The sequence below is a fragment of the Rhineura floridana genome, chromosome 8 (assembly GCF_030035675.1).
Source record: "Rhineura floridana isolate rRhiFlo1 chromosome 8, rRhiFlo1.hap2, whole genome shotgun sequence".
Classification (NCBI taxonomy): domain Eukaryota; kingdom Metazoa; phylum Chordata; class Lepidosauria; order Squamata; family Rhineuridae; genus Rhineura; species Rhineura floridana.
Window position 1 is genome coordinate 71,749,152 of NC_084487.1, and position 19,711 is coordinate 71,768,862.

At 40.9% G+C, this 19,711-nt stretch overlaps 2 protein-coding genes across 7 annotated transcripts in view; one reads left to right on the forward strand and one right to left on the reverse strand.

The window, feature by feature from the left end:
* Nucleotides 1-11,941, reverse strand: part of TMEM19 (transmembrane protein 19) — a 48,871-nt gene extending 36,930 nt beyond the window's left edge. Inside the window, exons 1-2 of one of the 2 annotated variants that reach the window (XM_061639739.1) lie at nucleotides 10,851-10,902; nucleotides 3,119-3,401 (exon numbers count right to left, since the gene is read on the reverse strand). Coding sequence is in view for 1 of the 2 variants with exons in the window: in XM_061639736.1 (XP_061495720.1) it covers nucleotides 10,851-10,955 (105 nt within the window). In the remaining variant the exon portion in view is untranslated. Of the gene's footprint in view, nucleotides 1-3,118; nucleotides 3,402-10,850 lie in introns of both variants that reach the window. The other variant, XM_061639736.1, reaches the window with a different exon arrangement.
* Nucleotides 11,107-19,711, forward strand: part of ZFC3H1 (zinc finger C3H1-type containing) — a 55,942-nt gene continuing 47,337 nt past the window's right edge. For 3 of the 5 annotated variants that reach the window (XR_009764447.1, XR_009764446.1, XM_061639733.1), the window contains exons 1-5: nucleotides 11,109-11,949; nucleotides 16,746-17,165; nucleotides 18,144-18,205; nucleotides 18,489-18,687; nucleotides 18,825-19,051. Coding sequence is in view for 3 of the 5 variants with exons in the window: in XM_061639733.1 (XP_061495717.1) it covers nucleotides 11,364-11,949; nucleotides 16,746-17,165; nucleotides 18,144-18,205; nucleotides 18,489-18,687; nucleotides 18,825-19,051 (1,494 nt within the window). In the remaining 2 variants the exon portion in view is untranslated. Of the gene's footprint in view, nucleotides 11,950-16,745; nucleotides 17,166-18,143; nucleotides 18,206-18,488; nucleotides 18,688-18,824; nucleotides 19,052-19,711 lie in introns of all 5 variants that reach the window. The other 2 variants (XM_061639735.1, XM_061639734.1) reach the window with 2 other exon arrangements.

Below are 19,711 nucleotides of genomic sequence, written 5' to 3' on the forward strand. Positions count from 1 at the left end.
GTACAGCTGCCCTGGGCTCCTACTGGAAGGAAGGGTGGGATATAAATAAATAAATAAATAAATAAATGCACTGTATTACAGTAGTCCAGACAAGAGGTCATCAGAACATGGACAACTAAGGCCAGGCTATACCAGTCAAGGAACCACTGTAGCTGGCAAATCACAGTGATTTGGGGGCAGGATTAAAACCTGTTGTTTTTTCATGTGAAACTAAAAAAAAAAAGCATGGATTCTGAGGAAAGACTGAGATGGGGGAAAGATCACCCTCAACAATGCTGCCCTGGGGTCCTGCTGGGAGGGAGGGCGGGATATAAATCAAATAAATAAATAAATAAATAAATAAATAAATAAATAAACAATGACATTGCCAGTCAACTGAAAGATCTTTCTCCCAGGGAAAGCTGTATCCCCCAAAATCATGTGGGGAGCAGAAACATATCCCCATCAACAACACTTGAGTTACAGAGTCATTGTTGGGGGTGATCTTTTCCCACCTCAGTCTTCTCTGGAAATCTAAGCTCTTTCTTCCCACCCACCCAACTCCCTATAATGTCTATTGGACCCACCCCCAAATGGTAAAATCTGCCTTTGTGGGAGAACCACTGCTGCTTTCATCCTGAAATTTGGCAAGCTTCAACCACTCGGAGTCTACTGATTTGTTGTTGGACAGCCGTGGAGGGGAACTTAATTTTGCCAAGACATACAATCTGAATTTTTAAAAAAAAGTTGGCTGAAATGCAATCCAATTATTCTAAAATGATATACAGGGAAGAGGCACTTTTAAAACCCAGGAGAAAAATAAGGAGGAAACAAAAAATAACTCTGGTAGGCTGGAAGAATGGGGTAACTTCAAGAGGCACTGAAGGGCAGGCAAATAAAATGAGGTCAGGAGAGCTACATGCAACCCCTGGGCTGGTTGTCCAACTGTGGTTTGTAGGATAGGATGCCCCAGTTACCAATGCCAGTCCTGCTATGCAGCAGTGTGAAGTGGCCTGGTTCAGATGGCCTCATAAGAGAATAGAAAAAGGCAGGAAGTGCTGAAGCGTAGCACTACTTTTAAATGTGTTTGCTTGAGGAAGACTGCTCGTGGAGGCATCAGAGCTCTGCTTCAGGCAGCAAAATGTCTTGGGGTGGAACGGCACTATCAGGAATATCAACAAACAGCCAAAAGGGCTTTTTCAGTTGTGGTTCCCCATCTCTGGAATGTGCTCCCCAGTGATATCTGCCTGGCATGTTCATTGACACTTTTTTGTTATTAGTGTGCTGCCAAAGCTTCTTGTTATGGGGGTTGCTGTTTTTATTTTGTTTTATGGTATTGTACTGTAAGTCACTTGGAGACCTTTGACTAACAAGTGACTAACTACTACTACTACTAATAATAATTTTTTCAACTCTGAGGTGAATAACCAGGCAGACCATCCTCTGCCAACCTGATATCCTCCAAATGTTTTGGACTACAGCTACCATGATTCTTGGCCATTCTAGCTAGAGATTATGGGAATTGTAGCCCAAAACATCTGGAAGGCACTAGGTTGGCGAAGGCTGAGAAAGATTAACAGGCTTCCCTGCAGCAACAATAAAAGAAAACCTGACAGACAATGTGAGCCTAGAGACCTACTTCTACCCAAAATATTTGAACATCTGATACAAAACGTACCTCAAGTTGCTCGGAAGCTTTCTAAATAGTCCCATGAACCTCTCAGGCTACAGTTAGTCAGTAAGCAACAAGTGCAGATGAGAACAAAGGGCTCATCTACATGGGAGCATTTCTTCATAGCAAATACATTGCTTTTACCTTTGCTATTAATTTGCACAGTCTGCAGTTCCTGCTCAATGGTAGCTACCAATTGCTTTTTTCCATTCACACAAGTAGCTATTCCTCTGGGAAAGATCGGCTGCTAGGTGACCAAGCGTGCTCAGTCTGTTTTATCAGATGCAGTCAGTTCCTTTAAAAATAACCCCAGAAGTGTGAATATCTGTGTTTTTCCTGCCTATGACTGGTAGGATACAGCTGAAATACAAATCTTTGTTAGAGCAGTGTTATCCTTTTGTGCACAAGTTAGAGGAAAAGGAAAATAAAGGCATCATTTGCAGGAACATAAAAAAGGCCAGCAGAACAGAGGACAACATCCAGAAGTTGCTTATCAGCCCACTGAAAACAAGATGAAAGAAGAAAGGAGATAGTGGGCATGGAGAGGGGACCAATTGACACACCCACCTAAAAGCATCAGAGCAAAGCATCTGCAACCATTAGAGAAACGGAGTGGAGATGTTTTTTCTCCCTTTTCATATTATCAGCAGATTGAGGTAGTATGAATTTATAGGAGGGAAACTGTGTGATAGGTTCTGTTTGCCAGTAACATCATGTGAATCGTGCAAATTTAAAGGAGATGTGAGTTGCACCAAACACATACAAACTGTGTAAATGAGCCCTAAAAGAGAACCAAGGAAATTTATCTGATAGTTGCTTCCTCCAGAAGGCTAGCAGCACATTGTGTTATATTTCATGATCAGGACTACTGCTGGCCATATTGCAATATTTCCACTAGGTTTTCCTAAATAATCAGAGAAGCTTTGCACTTATACATGTTGAAATTCACTGGCTCAGAAATTGTCACTTGCTTGCAGTCATATTTTTCTTTTCTCTCCTTGTCCCATTACCCCCTTTCAATCATATCTATTAGACTGAAAGCATTTTTAAATTATGAATTGCTTTGAATTGCCTAGCAGGAAAAATATTAAAAAGGAACACGTATTTTAATATAGTTTCTTGAAGGGACTAATTTCAATGGGACTTACTTTCAAGTAAAAGTGTTAGGACAACTGTCAGAAAACTACTATGGCTTTAAATTCAAGCAGTGAACTCAGTGGAATTTATAAACAAACATGTATTGGATCAGGATCTATGTTAGTCAGTCATACATGTTAGCATATTAATTGGATTTGTTATATTCAAGAAACAATAAAACTTGGATTATTTGTGTTTGAAAATATTCCTTCTAAAGATTCTGCAGTGCAGAATATATTGAAATCTTACATGTAAGTAACAAAGTCTCATCAGCAATAAATTGAAAGGATGGGAATGAATTTTGCTAAGCACTTAATCAGTATTCCTTACCTGTTTTGGAGAATGTATCACCGTTCTAGGGAAAAAATCCCAGAAGTAGCAGATGCAAGTAAAACAAATATCTCAAAACCACAGGTTGAAATCCTGAGAAAATGTCAAAAGTGGTATGCTAACTGAATTGCTGCCGGCAGACTCTTGAAGGAGTAGTGAAATAGGCTTTCCTGTTTATCCTTTTCACCCACAGTAAATTCTTTTGCTTCATATTCTTTCAGCTACTATGTGGAGCAGAACCTAAATTTTCTCATGATTGATTTTGTTTTGAGATGAAACCATGCTGGGGAAAGAAAGAAGACAGGGTGTGCCTTAACTCTTAGTCCTCTCATCATATCCATGCCAGTAATTGGTGCTGGCATTCTCCTGCAAAATCAGAGATCCACCCAGTGTCTTTTATTGGCACAGAAACAGAGGAAGGAGCCGACCAATATCAGACTTTTCTCAATACCTGTGCAGCCAGTTCTTTGCATGTTTATTCAAAAGTAAGCCCATTGTGTTTAATAGGACTTACCCCTAATTACAGTTATGCAACATTATTATTATTGTTGTTGTTGTTGTTGTTAAATTTATTAGTTGCCCATCTGGCTGGTTATCCAGCCACTCTGGGCGACGTACAAAATAAAACGTACAAATACATTAAACATTAAAAATCTGAAGCAATAATAGTAAAACCTAGAACATTATACTAAGAATTGTTTCTCAAAGGTAAGCTCCACTGAGTCCAATGAAAACCACTCCCTAATAAATGTGCTTAGAATTGCAGATGTGATTGTCTGAAGTTGTAAATTGTCATTGCCTACTGCATCCAAGCACACCAAATTCAAGAGGCACACAGCAATTTGCTACTTAATTGCTACTCTGTTTGCTCAGAGGAAACACTGAAACACTTTCTTCTCTATTAGATAATACAGCAAAACATAAAGTGATACTAATTGTTATAAAGGAAAACAGAACCAATATAAGGAAGATTTTGGTACAATCGATCAGCCACACAGGGCCTTCTCTCAAGAAAACAAAAGCCAACAAAAACAGCTAGATTGGCGGGAACTAGAGAGAGGTCTTTCTCAGTGGCGGCCCCCACCTTCTGGAACTCCCTCCCACAAGATCTACCGCATGCCTCTTCCCTAAATGTCTTCCGAAAAGCCTTAAAGACCTGGCTCTTTCAACAGGCCTTCGGGATTTCCGGGGAGGGCTAAATGCTATGACCATCCCATCGAAAAGCTCGGAGGGTAATGACTAGAACTAGGGCCTTTACAGTGGTGGCCCCCGAACTGTGGAATAGTTTTCCTGATGAGGTGCGCCTGGCGCCGACGCTGCTATCTTTTCGGCGCCAGGTGAAAACTTTTTTATACTCCCAGGCATTTTAAACTGTATCTTATGTGTATTTTATAGTGTATTTTAACAGTATTGCATTATTGTTGTATTTTGGTGTAGTTTGGTTCCTTGCTTGTTTGTTTGTTTGTTTTATTGTTATATCTATTGTATTTATATATTGTGCTTGTTTTATTTCTGATGTACACCGCCCAGAGAGCCTTTTTGGCTTAGGGCGGTATATAAATTAAATAAAATAAATAAATAAAATAAATAAATGCCTCATGCCCTGTATTATTATTGCTTTTGCTGTCGCACTGTTCTATTTTGTATTTTGTATTATTGTATTGTGTTTTAATTTTTCACAATGAAGTCGCCTAGAGTGGCCATTGGTCAGATAGGCGACGCATAAATTAAATTTATTATTATATTATTATTATTACAAAGACCAAGTCAAACATCACAAACTCTACATATTTTAGACATTTATACTGCACAGTTTCTAATATGTAGCGTAGCATTCTTTCAGGCCCATGATTGCTCTAGTTAAAATGTCCTCCTTTGTCTCATAAGCGTTCTCCCAAAAATGAGAATAGCAAACTTGTTCCTAAGTTTTTCCAAATAAAATAAATCATTAAGCAAGTTTACACAGTCCAGTCAGTATCTAGAATATCCCAAAAGGATACCAATCACATACTGTAAATCAGGAGAAAAATGTAAAAGGATTGTGCTGCAGGCTTCCTTTCTAAGAATTAATTTTTTATTTGCTGACTTGCATATCCCAAGATAAAAAAGGACAGCTCTTAGAAAATGTTGGAAAATTACAAGCTGATTGTATACTTGTTTACTCAAAAGTCAGACACACTGCATTCAATGGAATGAGTGATGCCAAAACATTCTTTCAGCTATCCAGTTACTAGGGATGAATGTTCAGTGTCAGTTCCAGGTTTTGGAGGGCAATTGGGCAAGATACTCTCTATGGGCTCCTCTCCCTTAGTAAGTCTACGTCTTTTTTGTAGCAGATCCGGGAGATTCTTGTCAGAGGAACTTTTGCTGGGCTGTGAGCCCTCAGCAGATGCCCAACCTTGCCAACCCTTGGCACCAGTCTTGTTGATGCTATACCTTTAAGTTGTTTAATGAAGCATGAGGCACTCAGCTAGCCTCATGTGCCCTTTCCTGATCTTTCATACACACATTCAACTTAAAGTATCAGTCTCTGGGCTGCAACATGACAAACATTTTCACTTCCCATTTATTGCCTGTTTATCACATATATCCACATTTGCCTTTGTCAAAAATGTCCAAAGTACTGGGCAACCTGAGCTTTGGATGCAAAATTATGCAATATATATTGGGATATTTGCTTTTTTGTGAGCACTTACTGGAATTTAGTTTGCACCATGTTTAGATTTATTTTCCAGAGGGGTAGCCATGTTAGTCTCTTGTAGCAAAAACAATGAGGTTTGTAGCACTTTAATGACTAATACATTTATTATGCCAAAAGTTTATTAAATATGTGTATGGCTTAGGTTGCAATCTGAGACACATTTACCCAGGATGGGAGCAATCCTAAAAGACAAAATGAAACTTCCTTCTGTTTTTTATTTTATTTATTTATTAAATTTATATCCCACCCTTTCTCCCAGAAAGAGCCTTGGACATAGAATGAAGACTGTTGAAAGAACGTATTTGCAGAAAAGATGCAGGAAGAGTTGTGTGTCAGATTTTATAGACTAAATGGTAGAAGTAGTGTTTATAAATTGGAAAGTATTCATCCTGAATGTTTCATTGAATAAAATGGGCCTTGCTTTTGAGTAAACATGCATAGGATCAAATTGGTAACAGAAATGCCCACTGTGTATCTGAAAGGTTTGTTTATATGTGCGTGTTCCATCACTTGATGGCTATGCAAAGATTATCTCATTTGTGAAACACCCATCATAGTTCAGGCATTACAGAGCAAGCTTTCATATCACTTTTCAAATGAGGCAGTTAACACATTAAAGGGGAGTGGAGTAATAAGTTAACAAGTGATAGACATGAATGTTGGACTCAGCCTTAATTTTTTTTTCCAGAGAAGGGCTTACAGGCATAGAGATTCCTGATTAATTCAATCACACATGCACTTGGCAATAATCAAACTGATCCTATGAAATTTGTATTACGTAAATTCATTGTGTATTATTGTACTGCATAAGACTACAAAGAGTGCTATCATTTGTCCACTATGTCAGTGTTTCCCCATCTTCTCCTTTTTACCTAGCTGACTGCATAAAATTTTTTTCTATTCCTTTAAGGATTTAGAAAACAAAGCTCCTGGAGGCAATTTGTGACCGGAAACCATACACACAGTGATTTCCATCCCCAACGTCAAAGCATGCATGAGAACATGCATAGTGAAGGAAAGAGAGAATGAGCTTCAGTTGGGAGGAGGGGGCAGGTAGGAAGAATCCTAGCAGTATCATCACAGAAATCTACAACCACTGATGAAGCCAAAAGCGCAAGGAGTGTATGTGAGGAGATTTCATAATCACAAAGAGAGTGGGTGCCTTTCTGTTCAAATACATGTGATGCATCATTGTGCATCTGATGGATGCAGGCCAGAGAAGCATATGCCACAATAACAGCACAGTCCTATGCATGCCTATTGAGTTAAATGGGGATGACTCTCGATACCATAGGATTGTAGCTGGACAGATGAAGCCTACACTCCAGGGAGGGAGAAACACCACACTGTGCCAGCACAATGTCCATCACATCCCAGCCCAGAACAAGGGAAAAACACAGAACACAGAATGGGGCAACAATAGCCTTGCCTCCAGTGTCCATAGGAACAGTGCCAGCTCCCACCAATCATGGACAGAATGGCAATGTCACAGATTATGTGGTGAAGTTGCAGATAATCCACTCACATTCCATTATGTGAGCCACTGTGACAAAGGCAGGAAGACACTAGCAACCAAGAATGAGAGGCATCCCTGTATACAGAGGTTCAATTCTCCATGTATCATATGCTGCTCTCAAATTCTGTTTTTGAACACAACACACAAAGGGAAGGAAGGAGAAGCCATACAGCATCCTTCACCAACCTGGTACCCTCCAGATGTTTTGAACCACAACTCCCAGTCCTTGCCAGCATGGCTGTGAGGAGGATGGGAGTTGTAATCCAGAACCATCGGGAGGGCACCAGGTTGACAAAGGATGCCATACAGCATAGCACCCAAACAGCTCCCTAGGGAAGATGCATGCAATGAACACACACAGCTTTCCCTAGGACAAGGGTTCAGACCCCCTGAGGAGGGAAGAAAGTGATCCTTATATACCATGCCCTTGATATGCATCAGCTGGAGAAGATCCTGAAAGTGAAAGACACGTTGGTGGTTGCCAACCCACCACCTCAGTAGGACTCCTGGGCCTTGAACAGTAGCTCGACAGATACCAGGATAGCAGTTGCAGTATTCCTCATGACTCCAGCTCATATGATGTCAGGTGACTGACAGGCAGGTGGACCTGTCCACCTGCCAAAAATAGCTAAAGGAGGAGTGGCTGCTTCTGGATCCATCCAGCCTGCTGGACAAAAGGGGTTCCCACCTCTGTTGTAATAATTATTCTCAAGTTCCTTTGAATGTTCTGGAGATTGGATATTTTGTGCAAAGCGCTCCTTTTTTGTGTGCAAAGCGCCCTTACTCCCTTCTATCACCAAATTCTCTTTTGTGTGCATGACCTCAAGCCAGAGAGATACAATCCCATGTTGCATGCCCTGTTATCTGCATTTTGGCGTCTCTGCATGGGGTTTGTGTACTGGTTGTTTTGATGCTGTTTTGTCCCATATTTTATAATCCTGAGATCCCTACACACCCCACTAGGTTCCCCTCCTACTTCCAAATTTTAAAAAAGATTTTGTTGGTAATTTTTGGTGGGGGGTTGCTTGCTGGGGAGGAATGGTGTTGACTGTGGGGGGTTTTGTCTGTGTTTTATTTGTTCTTTGGTGGGGGGATCTAGGTGTTTTGCCTGTTTGGTGGTGGTGGAGCACCATGTTTTTCTTCTGTGAAATGAGTATTTTGTTGTGCCCATGGAAGTTGCTTAGATTTCAAATGTGCCTGCAGGTCCAAAAACAGTTTGGGGATCCCTGCTATAATCCATCATGGAGGTGTGAGTAGATAATGATTCACCACCCCCTTCACTGAGCTGAATGGGAAGAATTTTCCTTAGACCAGCTCTGTGGTCATTGTAAAGTTCTGCAGTTGTTGGAGGCACGTTCAGTGTGTGAAAGAGAAGAGGATTTGGCATAAGTCTGCTTCTCCCATGTTCCACCAATGTCTCCATGCTCTTTTGGCTGCTGTGCAGGAGGAGTTCTGCCAACATAGCATATACACCAGCACAGCATTGCATTGGCATATTATTATTATTATTGGGTTACAACAGTTTTAAAACACATAATTAAAAACAATTAAAAGCAACCTAAACAATATCACAGAAAATAGGGTGGGTCCTAAAAAATATACATCTCAGGTGTTGAAGAGCATGGTAAGTGTGTCTTAAGCACTTGCTGAAAGTTGTGCACCTTGGTGGGGAGACAGTCCCACAGCTTAGAGGCTGCCACAAAGAATGCCCTCTCCTAGGCCACCCCCTCTGAACTTCCGGGGGTGGCAGAACTGCTAAAAGGGTCCCCTCTGTTGATCTCAATACACGAGAGGGTCTGTAGGGAAGAAGGCAGTCTTTCAGATATTTGGGACCCAAGTCATTTAGGGCTTTAAACACTAACATGTACACCTTCAATTTGGCCTGGAAACAGACTGGCAACCAATGCAGCTGTTTTAAAACAGGGGTTATATGAGATCTAAAGGGAACCCCAGCCAGTAATCTGGCTGCTGCATTTTGGACCACTTGAAGTTTCTGAATCATCTTCAAGGGCAGCCCCACGTAGAGTGTATTTCAATAATCCAGTCTGGATGTTACTAGAGCATGGAGTAATGTGGCCAAGTCTTCTCTGTCCAAAAGGGGCTGAAGGTGGTGAAAATGCTGGAGCTAGAAAACAGCACTCCTAGCCACTGAGGCCACCTAAACCTGCAGTTGACAGTGTTGGATCAAGGAGTTACCCCCAGGCTGCAGACCTGCTCCTTCAAGGAAAGAGCAACTCCATCTGGAACAGGCAGTCTTCCCACCTTCTGGACATGAGAACTCTGGACACGTAACACCTCTCATCTACACAGCTGCACTAGCATATCTCATGTAATAGCGGCATAAAAGGGTTTCTGCCCTGTCTTGTAGCCTCTCGGCTTGCATAACCGAAGTATAGGGCAATTTTGTGTGTGTTTGGAAAATGACAAAAGGCAAACATAGCTGTGCTGTCACTTACAAAAAGTGCCAAAATTCACATTAAGGCATTGAGAGAATGAGCTACACAAAAGTCTCTTAGCTTGAAAGATGATGCCTTTTTAATTATTCCAGAATACCCCATACACCTTTTAAAAAATTAGAAGTTCAGAACTTCTCTATTTGGAGCATCTCTGGAGAACGACAATAATTTCTCTGGAATACCTTACTCTAGACATACAAAGAGCTTTGCTGTATGTTTTTTTTTAAAAGCAGATTTTCCAACTGCACAAATTCCCTGTCAGACACCCCACTAAAAAAGAAAACAAGAACCAAACAAACAAAGTGTGCTTTGCTTCTTGCTCACACTCTCGATCAGTTTCTCCACAGGAGTCAGTGGTTTTCATCTACTATACAGTGGCAATTCATTTACGAATCTGCCTTAGTTCAGTAACTAACAGGTGCAAAACCAGGAGTACTTTACGGGTATTTACAATGGTGCAGCAAGGTATTATGTGCCCAGAGATGAATGTGAAGAAGAGGAGGTTCTGGCCAAGAAGGTGTTTTAATATGGTCTGACGTATGGAAACTAAGTGCATTTTATCCTTATATAAATTGTGTACATGCTGTCCCTGCCATTGCCTGTCATTTACTGCTTAATAAACACATACACCTAATATGTCTAATTACCCTCTCCCATTTTTCAAACTGCATACTATCAACTTTCCATCTACACAATGTTTTTCCCAATTCTACATTTTGTCTCCAACTGTACACTAAAAAAGCTCTTGGCCTGTTGGATTACATCAAAGCCCTATGTAGTCCAGCATCCCATTTCTCAGAATGGCCAACCAGATGGGCAAACTCACAAGTAAGACACGAGGGCAATAGCACTCTTCTGTTGTTGTTTCCCAGTGACTGGAATTGAGAGGAAAGGTATCTCCCGATCCTGGAAGCAACACAGAGCTACCACAACTAAGTAGCCGTAGAGAGCCTTAACCTCCATGAATCTGTCTAATGTCCTAAACTAAACCATCTAAGCGGATGGTTATCAACCACATCTCATGGCAGTGAATTCCTTATGAGCGTTATTAACACCCACCCGGCAAAGCTGAGGACGATCCTGCTTTGTATCTTCAACATCCAAAAGGAGTCGGCTTACATCCACTGAAATGGCTGCTCTACCGGAAATCATCAGGCCTTTCATTTAATCTTCTACAGCAGAAACTACCGGTGCTGTTATGGGACCGTTATTATGCCTTGCCGCTATATCTTTCTCTTGTGGCGGCTGGACAGACCCTCCTTGGGCAATCGCCAACCAGTGGGGGACTACAATTCCCATCATGCCGTTCGACGCTTCTTTTCCTTTGTGATGTTTCGTTGCCCCCTCTTTGAGCAAAGAAGGGAAGAAGGGAAGTCGACGCCAGATCTCGCGAGAGTTGTGCGAGAGAAGGGGAAGGGTGGTGTTGCGCGTACACGTTTGGGGTCTGACTGGGTGGCCGCAGCGCTTCGAAAAGAACCGAAACTGACTAGTGCGCTCGCAAGTGGCTGTGGGCTGATCAGCTTGAGCAGCTTCCTGCTGCGCTTGTAGCCTAGTTAGTGCTGAGTAACCCCTATGGCGGCTCCTGCGGCTGAGGAAAAAGCGGCGGCCTCAAGCGACCTCTCTCCAAGAGAGGAAGGGGAGCTGGAGGACGGAGAAATTAGCGACGACGACAATAATGACGGGCCTCCAGAGCCCAGCAACAGAAATGGCGGCGGCGGCGGCGGCACAACCACTACCACCAAGGGTCTATATGCCAGGCGTAGGCCGCCTCCCGACCTGCGGAGCAGCCTCCTCTCCTCGTCTCGCCGCTTCGCTCACTTGCGCCACCAGCCTCCCCCTGAGCTCGGACACCTCCATGGCCGCGAAGGCGGAGGGTACCGGCTCAAGGAGCCTTTCCGGCCGCACCCGCCACAGCCGCCTCCCCCCTCTTCCTGTCCACGGCTGCCGCCCGGCTCGCACCCCGACTCCGGCCCCAGGCTCTCGTTTTGGGAGCGCAGCCACAACGCGCTGGACCGGTTTCGCTTTCGAGGCAGGGCCTACCGGGGAGGGGGCCGCTGGGGCAGGAGCCGAGGCGGCAACCCCACGGGAAGGCCCCCGGGGGGAGGGGGGAGCGGGTACAGTGGGAACCAGGGCTGGAGGGAGCCCTCCCCTCGGAAATGTATCCTTGCCATAAAGAGCTTTCGCCTCTTTCTGTATCTGCTGCTGCTTTATCTCAGGGAATTGGGGGCGGCTGGGTTGTGTGCGAGTGGCATGTCTGTGCTTGTCTGCCTGGGTCTCTAAACTGTTTATAGAGTTTGGCCAGGGTGAAGCTGTGGTCCTGGAGGAGGCCTCTCGCCCGGTTTTGGTTGCTCTGGGCTGGGCGGAGGCTATAGTGACGACAGCACAAAAGGGCAAAGGAGCTAAGGCCTTTCCGTGTAATGGAGGAACTGAATGTAGAGTTGTTGCTGATGTGTTTTTTTTTAAGGAGGCTTTGCAGAAGGGAGGAACGTGGTCTTGGATATTACCTTGCTTGGAAGGATTTTAAGAGACGTTAATAATCCGTAGGGATGTGATCAGAAAAGACTGTGTCATCTTTTTGTGTCAGATGTGGTGCCTGAGAGACCTAAAACACTAAGGAGTTTGTTTTCTACATTTAGGCAAACTTGTTAGCCATACAGTTCTAAAACAGGCCTTTAGTGTCCCGAGTTGTGTAACTGAGGTTGGTAGAGAATATCCTAACCAAAGTTTGTTTAAAGTGTCTTAACAACATAGGGAATGTTATTTTTAATTTTGTCTTTATGTTATGATGAGAAATGTAAATTTCCTGTAAGTTTTGAAGTCATGGGGGGAAAACATTCATGCCCCCTCCCCTTTTGCAAATTTTGGGTAGAATTGAAATATATTCAGTTCTGGGATTGTTAATAATTTGATATATGTTCAACTAGTACCATTAAACAAGGTACTATTAAAAATAAATTTAGCATGTTCATAAAGCTTACAAAGCATGCTTACTTAGAAACAATACCCGTTCTGATTATTGGACCCTACTTGTAGGATTGCAGCCTCAAAAGTATAAATGCATTAGGTTGCATTCCTGAGAGTAAGTCCCATTGAATCCATTGAGGCTTAATATCTAAGATGACATGCATAGGATTATGCTATTATATAGTAGGGTTATTTTGTGTTGTAATTGTTTGAGAGGATAAGTGAAAAGGTAAACCACAGGGGAGAGCCCAGTGAAAGGACATAAAATGGTGGAGTTTATATAAGCTGCCTGGTGACATTGACCTCTGGGTGGCTCGCAAACATAAAATGATTTTAAAAATACAATATAAATACAGTATGGTCAGGTAACAGTATCATAACAGCACATGGTCTAAAAATTTCCAATAAAGACAAGCTTAAAACCAGATGACTAGAAAAAAGTAAAAATTCACAACACGTAAGTAGTAGCATCACAGGTTTTGTTTTTAAAAGTGCAGAGGAATAAAAGTGTATTTACCTGGTACTTTGTGCCAGAATAACAACAAAGACTGTGCTAGGTGAGCCTCTCCGAAGAGGACATTCTACAACTTGGATGCCATTATGAAGAAGGGCGTCACCTTGGTTGCTACCTGCCTAAATTCACTTAGTGGGGATATCTGGAGCAGGGCTTCTGAAAGGGATCTCATGGTTCAGATAGGTATATAGGGGGAGATGATCTTTTAGGTATCCTGATCCCAGGCTGCTAACAGTTTAAAGAGGGATGGGGAACCTTTGGTCACCATCCCTGACCATTGGTCATGGCTGGGGCTGCTGGGTGTTGGACTCCAAAAACATTTGGAGGGCCACAAGTTCCCCATGCCTGGTTTCACACTTGAAACCAGCTCTTTGGACCCAGAAATTGATTGGGAGTCAGTGCAACTGATAAAGCACTGACATAAAATAGCCACATGTCCCAGTCCCAAAAATCTCACTGTCCTGTTTTAGACCAACTACAGTTTCCAGTCCCATTTTCAAAGACTGTCCCACATAAAATGGGGCAATTGTAATAATCTAAATGGGATCTGATTAGAGCATGGGTAACTGTGGCCAGGCTACAGCTGGTTTATCAACAGAAGCTGATAAAAGCCAAAATACACCAGAAGGAGGCATGGGGATATTCACAAGCACTGAATGTATTGTATGCTCCTCTTATGAAGATGGCAGTGCATCTAGGTCCAGAAATGCTTCTTGGAATTGAGTGTTACAGTATACACAGGATTTGTAATTTTCTAATGCTATAGATAGCCGTACATAACAATCTTCATAGTATAGATTTTGAGTGAATAAAACCAGGGCTTAAGATTTGTGTCACATTTGAAAGAGACAATATTTCATAGGAGTTTTTGAGTAGTCCTTCAAGTGTCCAATTTTTCTGTTGGGAAAATGGTGGTGTAGGGAGCTAAACCCTCCCAAAATCTTCACCTCTCTAGTTGAGGATTTTAAAAATGTTACTCTTATTTGAAAGCTACATTGAGTATGATTTACCCTAGAATGATAGGATATAGATGCCAAAATAGATGAATAAATATAATAGTAAAATGTTACAGGTTACGTACGTGGACAGTAGCTAAGTAAGTATAGGATTGTACTGTGACTGACACAACTAGGGCCACAATTATTGCAAGCTTCCTAGAGAGTAAGATACAGAATTGAATGTACAATTATTTTGTTATTGCAAACACGAATAAGTATCTTGTCAGAGTTGGAGTTAGATAATAGCAGCTAGATATTGCTTACGTTTATCATTAAATGTAAAAATGTATTCAAGGACTCTTATGTTGACTGACTAACTTAGCATTGCCAGGAATTCCAGCAATGATTAATATCTTAGGCATTTATTATTTGAGCAAGTAACTTTATAATCTCTGAACTTCGTTTTAACTACTAGAGTGGTGGTTTTCCCATGGACCACTTAATGATTTGTCTGTTTGTTGCAGCAATTGTAAATGCACTGTGCTAGATGCTGTATGGTTTTTAATATTTCATAGAATTCAAATTGTAATACAATAAAATATAATATAGAAAATAAGCAATACAAGTATAATCTTTTTAATGTGGACTTGCCATGGACCACCTGAATGAGGCTCATGAGTCACAGTTTGGGAACCTCTGTAGTAGAGTCTTATTCTTTTGTTGCACATTGTCCAGGTTGTGTTTAGAGTTTGGCTAGGTTCTTATCCTGTTAACTAGTTTTGGTTTTGCTTAAGAATAAAAAGGCACACTGTGGAAGCATACTAAGAACGGCTTAGCTTGTTCTGCATGGACTGTGTGTTGCAATTAACCCATGTGTTGTCTTTGTTCAGGGTGGAATTATTTAAAAAGTGACTAGAATAACAGAAGCTTCTCAGTTGCTGTCACCATACATTTTTACCCATCTCCCAGTTTTATAGTTTTAAAGTTGTCAGTGTTGATACCTGGGTTTGAATCCCTGTTTAGACCAGAGGATAACCCCATGTATTCTGCCTTGAGCTAACTGGAGAAAATAAGTGCAGAAGAAAAAAAAAGTCAGTGCTGCCTTCCAGTCAGTTCATGTAACTGTATCACTACAAGCGGAATTTGACATGTTGCTATGCGAGCTTATGAGTGGCTCAGTGCAGGAGTGTTTTGGCCAGCTCCACCCCCACCCCCCATGGCTGCTGTATGATTTTTCTTTTACGTCAGCCTTTCCCAACCTGGTGCTTTTGTTTTAGACTACAACTCCTATCAGCTGCAGTCTGCATTGCTGGTTTAACACATCAGTAAGCTGCTGTTTCTGAAATGCCTTCAGTTTCTGTTCAAATATATTTTGGGATGCTTTCTTATCACATAGACAGTTATTCAAAAAAGTTACAGAAATGAAGGTCTGCATAGGCAGCTAAGGCATTGAAGGCCTGTATGCATTGTATAGTTCTGAGGGGAACAAAGAAATCACACAGAATGGGGCATGGGCCACAGAATTGTGCTTCCTGAGCATACTGACATTTCATTTTTAACCCCCCCCCACAACTTTCTAGCTCGTATAGTTGTGAAGCTGTGTTTGAAAATGCGTAGGCAATGTCTACTGAAATCAGAACCCTGTGATAACAAGACTTAAATTGGTTAGCGGTGGGCTGCTATACCTGCACTGCTGTAACAGCTGCTGCCTATTCCTATGTCTAGGGAGAACCAGCATTTATGCAGAAAGAGCAATAGTAGAACAAAGTATAAAAATAAGAGGTATATGTACAAATCTGATTAATTTTACACAGGTAACAAATTGAGCGTTTTCTGGTGCAAAATTTGGATTATCTTGACACAATTATTTCTAGTTCAGAGTACACACAGCTTTAGGGATATCTGTTTCATAAATAAGGGTGGGTTCTCTCCCTAGGCTGTGATGGGCTACAAGCAAAGTATCAGAGTTAATAAAACTAAGTTTTTTAAACCCCTAAAACTTTGATAGAGCTTGCACCAGCTTATTTAAATATGAAAGAGGCCAATAATTTAAAACACCATGGATTGTATCCAAAATTAATTGTCTGCTGCTTACATTTAAGAATTTGCTGAAATAGACTTTGGAAAAAAATCAGTTGGCACGGATGCAGTAAGAGCAGACGTGTCCCAGGAGGGAAAAAACCAAACTGGTTGTGCAATGTATTCATTGAGGTCAGGGAATCTCTTACAGTTGGTTGCAGTGCTGAGCCTTGGATGCTTGTGAAGTGGAAAGTGAATGCAGCTTCATTTACTGCAGGATCTTGTGAGAAAGTATTGTGTGAGTAAACATGGAAGTTGGGTGTTTTGTGTCTTGCATGTTAAATCGTGATTGAATTACTGCTTGGAATGAAAGATTTTGTAACATATTTTAGTATAAGGTTAAAGTAAAATCACCTGGGAGAGAAAATTAAATTTCAGCGGCTTTATGTTGTTGATAGCTTCTTTTTAGTGGTGTAAGTGACAAGTGTGTTCTAGACAATTTTCTTAATAATAAATTAGCCAAAAGCTTTGGAAAATCTCCATCTAGGAAGCAGAACTATTCTTCTAAAAATGATAACTCTGTTGAAGAGAGTTTTGAGGATCTGTTGTTGAAATATAAGCAAATTCAACTAGAACTTGAATATATTAATAAAGATGAGAAGCAGGCTCTGAATAACAAAGAAGAAACTGCTCAGCAAGGTAATGATGAAACAGCCAGTCCTGAGGACCAAATATCTACAGAAGATGTCAGTATTACAAAGGATGCTGTAAATGAAGTGTCTCCTGAGGAGAAGAAAAAAGTGTTAAGCTTTCAGGCATTTGAACTGAAGCCTCTCAGGCAAAAATTGCCAACCCTAGCTGAGAGGAGCAAATTGAAGAAAGTGAAAGAGGGAGTAAAGCAACAGTTGCAAAAACCTGAATTATTGGAATCCAGTCAAGGTAACTGTTCTTTATTTGTAATAAACACATGGTTAGAGAACAAAACCTTTGTTTCCTTTTTAAAATGCTTTTGCTTGTAACAGAGTAACCGGCATTTTTAGACCCATTGTAACATTGTTAGCACAGATTACATATTTTTATTTAACTTTTGCTATTAGTATACAATGATATTTTGAACATGTGACATTTTATTATTTATTAAGAATATTTGTGTTCCATCTTTCTAACAGAATATTGCTCAAGTAAAGGCAGGCAACAATAAAAAGAGGATCAAAATATGATCTAAATATATATTAGATACATCATAAAAATCGCAAGTGTGGGAGTGGCATGTCCTCATTTGGCCTGAGCTTTCTTCCTGTTCCTTGACCATTGTTTTCCTGGGAAATTGAGCAAATTGCATCTAGAATGCTTTTTGTAATCGTAGAGGAGACTAGAATAGTATCCTCTGACATGTCCTGTTTTGATGATGGGGTAATCTGTTTTCCTATGTTTCTATTCTTGGAAATACTGTTGAAGGTATTGCAGGCATTCTTTTCCATACTAGCGTGGACATGACTGTAACAGTAAGTAGTTTGTAATCTGAAGTATTGATACACAGAATTGGGTCTTTAGTTTACTGATTCTGGGACTGAAAGGGGAGGGCAGTGAGTGAATGAGTCTGGAGATTTCTTCCTGAGTTCCTGTTGCACTATGATGCTGAAGCTTCTAGGACACGAGGCTGGATCACAGAAATTAGTAGAAGAGCATGATTTTTCCTTAGTCTGGAGTACACCGATGTGCAATGTAAAAATAAAACAAGAAAAGAAGACAGAAGTTTAGAGGCATGTGTGTTTGTTTTTGCATTCATGGCAGATATACTCTACACCGTGATAAGATTATGAGAACTGAGCATATAGACTTTGCAGTATATTCTGAATTATATATATGCCCAAAAGTTGATATATTCGAACAAGCTATTCTTTATATTTTTTTAAGCAGTAGATGAAAAAGAGCAAGGAGAACAAAAACTTAGCTCTTCAGATGCTGCAGTAGAGAAGGTAAGGGAAGTAACTTGCTTTTCACCTGTAAAACCAAGTGTTTAATTTTAATTCTTGCAAAATAATGCTTATAGCACCATCCTGTGCATGTTTGTTTTGAAGTCAGTCCCACAGAGTTTAATGTGGCATGTGTCTGAGCAAGTGTGTTGTAGGATTCCATCCTTCTGTATCGGGCACTGCAAATTTAGTCTTAGTGCGCTGTTGTGTAAAGTGGCAACTTAAAAAAATAATACAGTGATAAATGAAGAAATGAAATGTGTTTATCCTTTTCATCCCACAAAAGAAACTGCTTGATGAAGAGGAGGAAGTGTCAGAGTTGCAGCTAAGGCTACTAGCTCTTCAGTCTGCCAGTAAAAAGTGGCAACAAAAAGAGCAGCAAGTGATGAAAGAAAGCAAGGAAAAACTAACAAAGACAAAAACTGTACAGCAAAAGGCCAAAACAAGCACAAAATCACATTCGGCCAAAAAAACCAGCACTACAGGTAAATAATTAAATTGATGAGCAGTGAGTTTTAGAGTTGAGATGTTTAATGTTTAATATTTGGCAGACTACTTTCTCTGTAGATTTGTTCTGTATTTTTGGAGAAATTAAGTGCAATTTATCAATACTTATTTAAAGCTAAGCAAGCATTGAGGAAACAGCAAACAAAAGTGTGGAAAAAGCTGCAGCAACAGAAGGAACAAGAAAGGCGTCAGAAGGAAGAGGAACAACGGAAACAAGAGGAAGAGGAGGAAAGAAGAAAAAGGGAAGAAGAAATCAGAAAAATCCGTGATCTTTCTAATCAAGAAGAACAGTATAATAGGTTCATGAAGTTGGTTGGAGGAAAGGCAAGATCAAGAAGCAAGGTAAATTTGTAGCCATGGCATATGGCTTCAACATACAGTGTAAGTAGTACTTGTATATTGATTCTATGTCTGTGTAGACACTACAGTAATCTGTTAGGATTAAGTTAGGACCTGAGAACTGAAGTCTCACTTCAGCCATGAGTTTACTGGTCCTGTGGTGTGTCAGTTAGACCCTAAGGGAGTATTCAAGATAACTTGGAATCTGGATTTAGGATCCATTCTTTCAGATTAAAGCAGGTTTTATATCTATACTAGTCTTCGAAGGCCCACTAGTGTGTTTTGGTTTGTAGGAAGCTCAGCATAAGGTAGTCTGCAGGTGGCATATGACACTTGCTAGATTGAACAGTAGCTCATACTAATAGATCTGTTGGCTAGAATATGTGGCAGGATATGCTGATTGGGCCTCCCCCACCCCCCTTTGGTCCTGTAACAAAGTCAAGTGTTCTGGCTGCGTATCTTGGATGAAAATTGTGAAATTACCAATAATAGTCTTAATTTGAACCCTAGTATAGTTCTACTTGAAGGTTTTTATTTAATTCACACAGTGCAACTTCCTGTTAGACCACTCATATTGAACTTGCTAGTGGTGGCAGATATAGTGTTAGCAAGTTGTTGGGAATCCAAATACTACTTTATGGCTTATGGTTAAGATATTGGAAA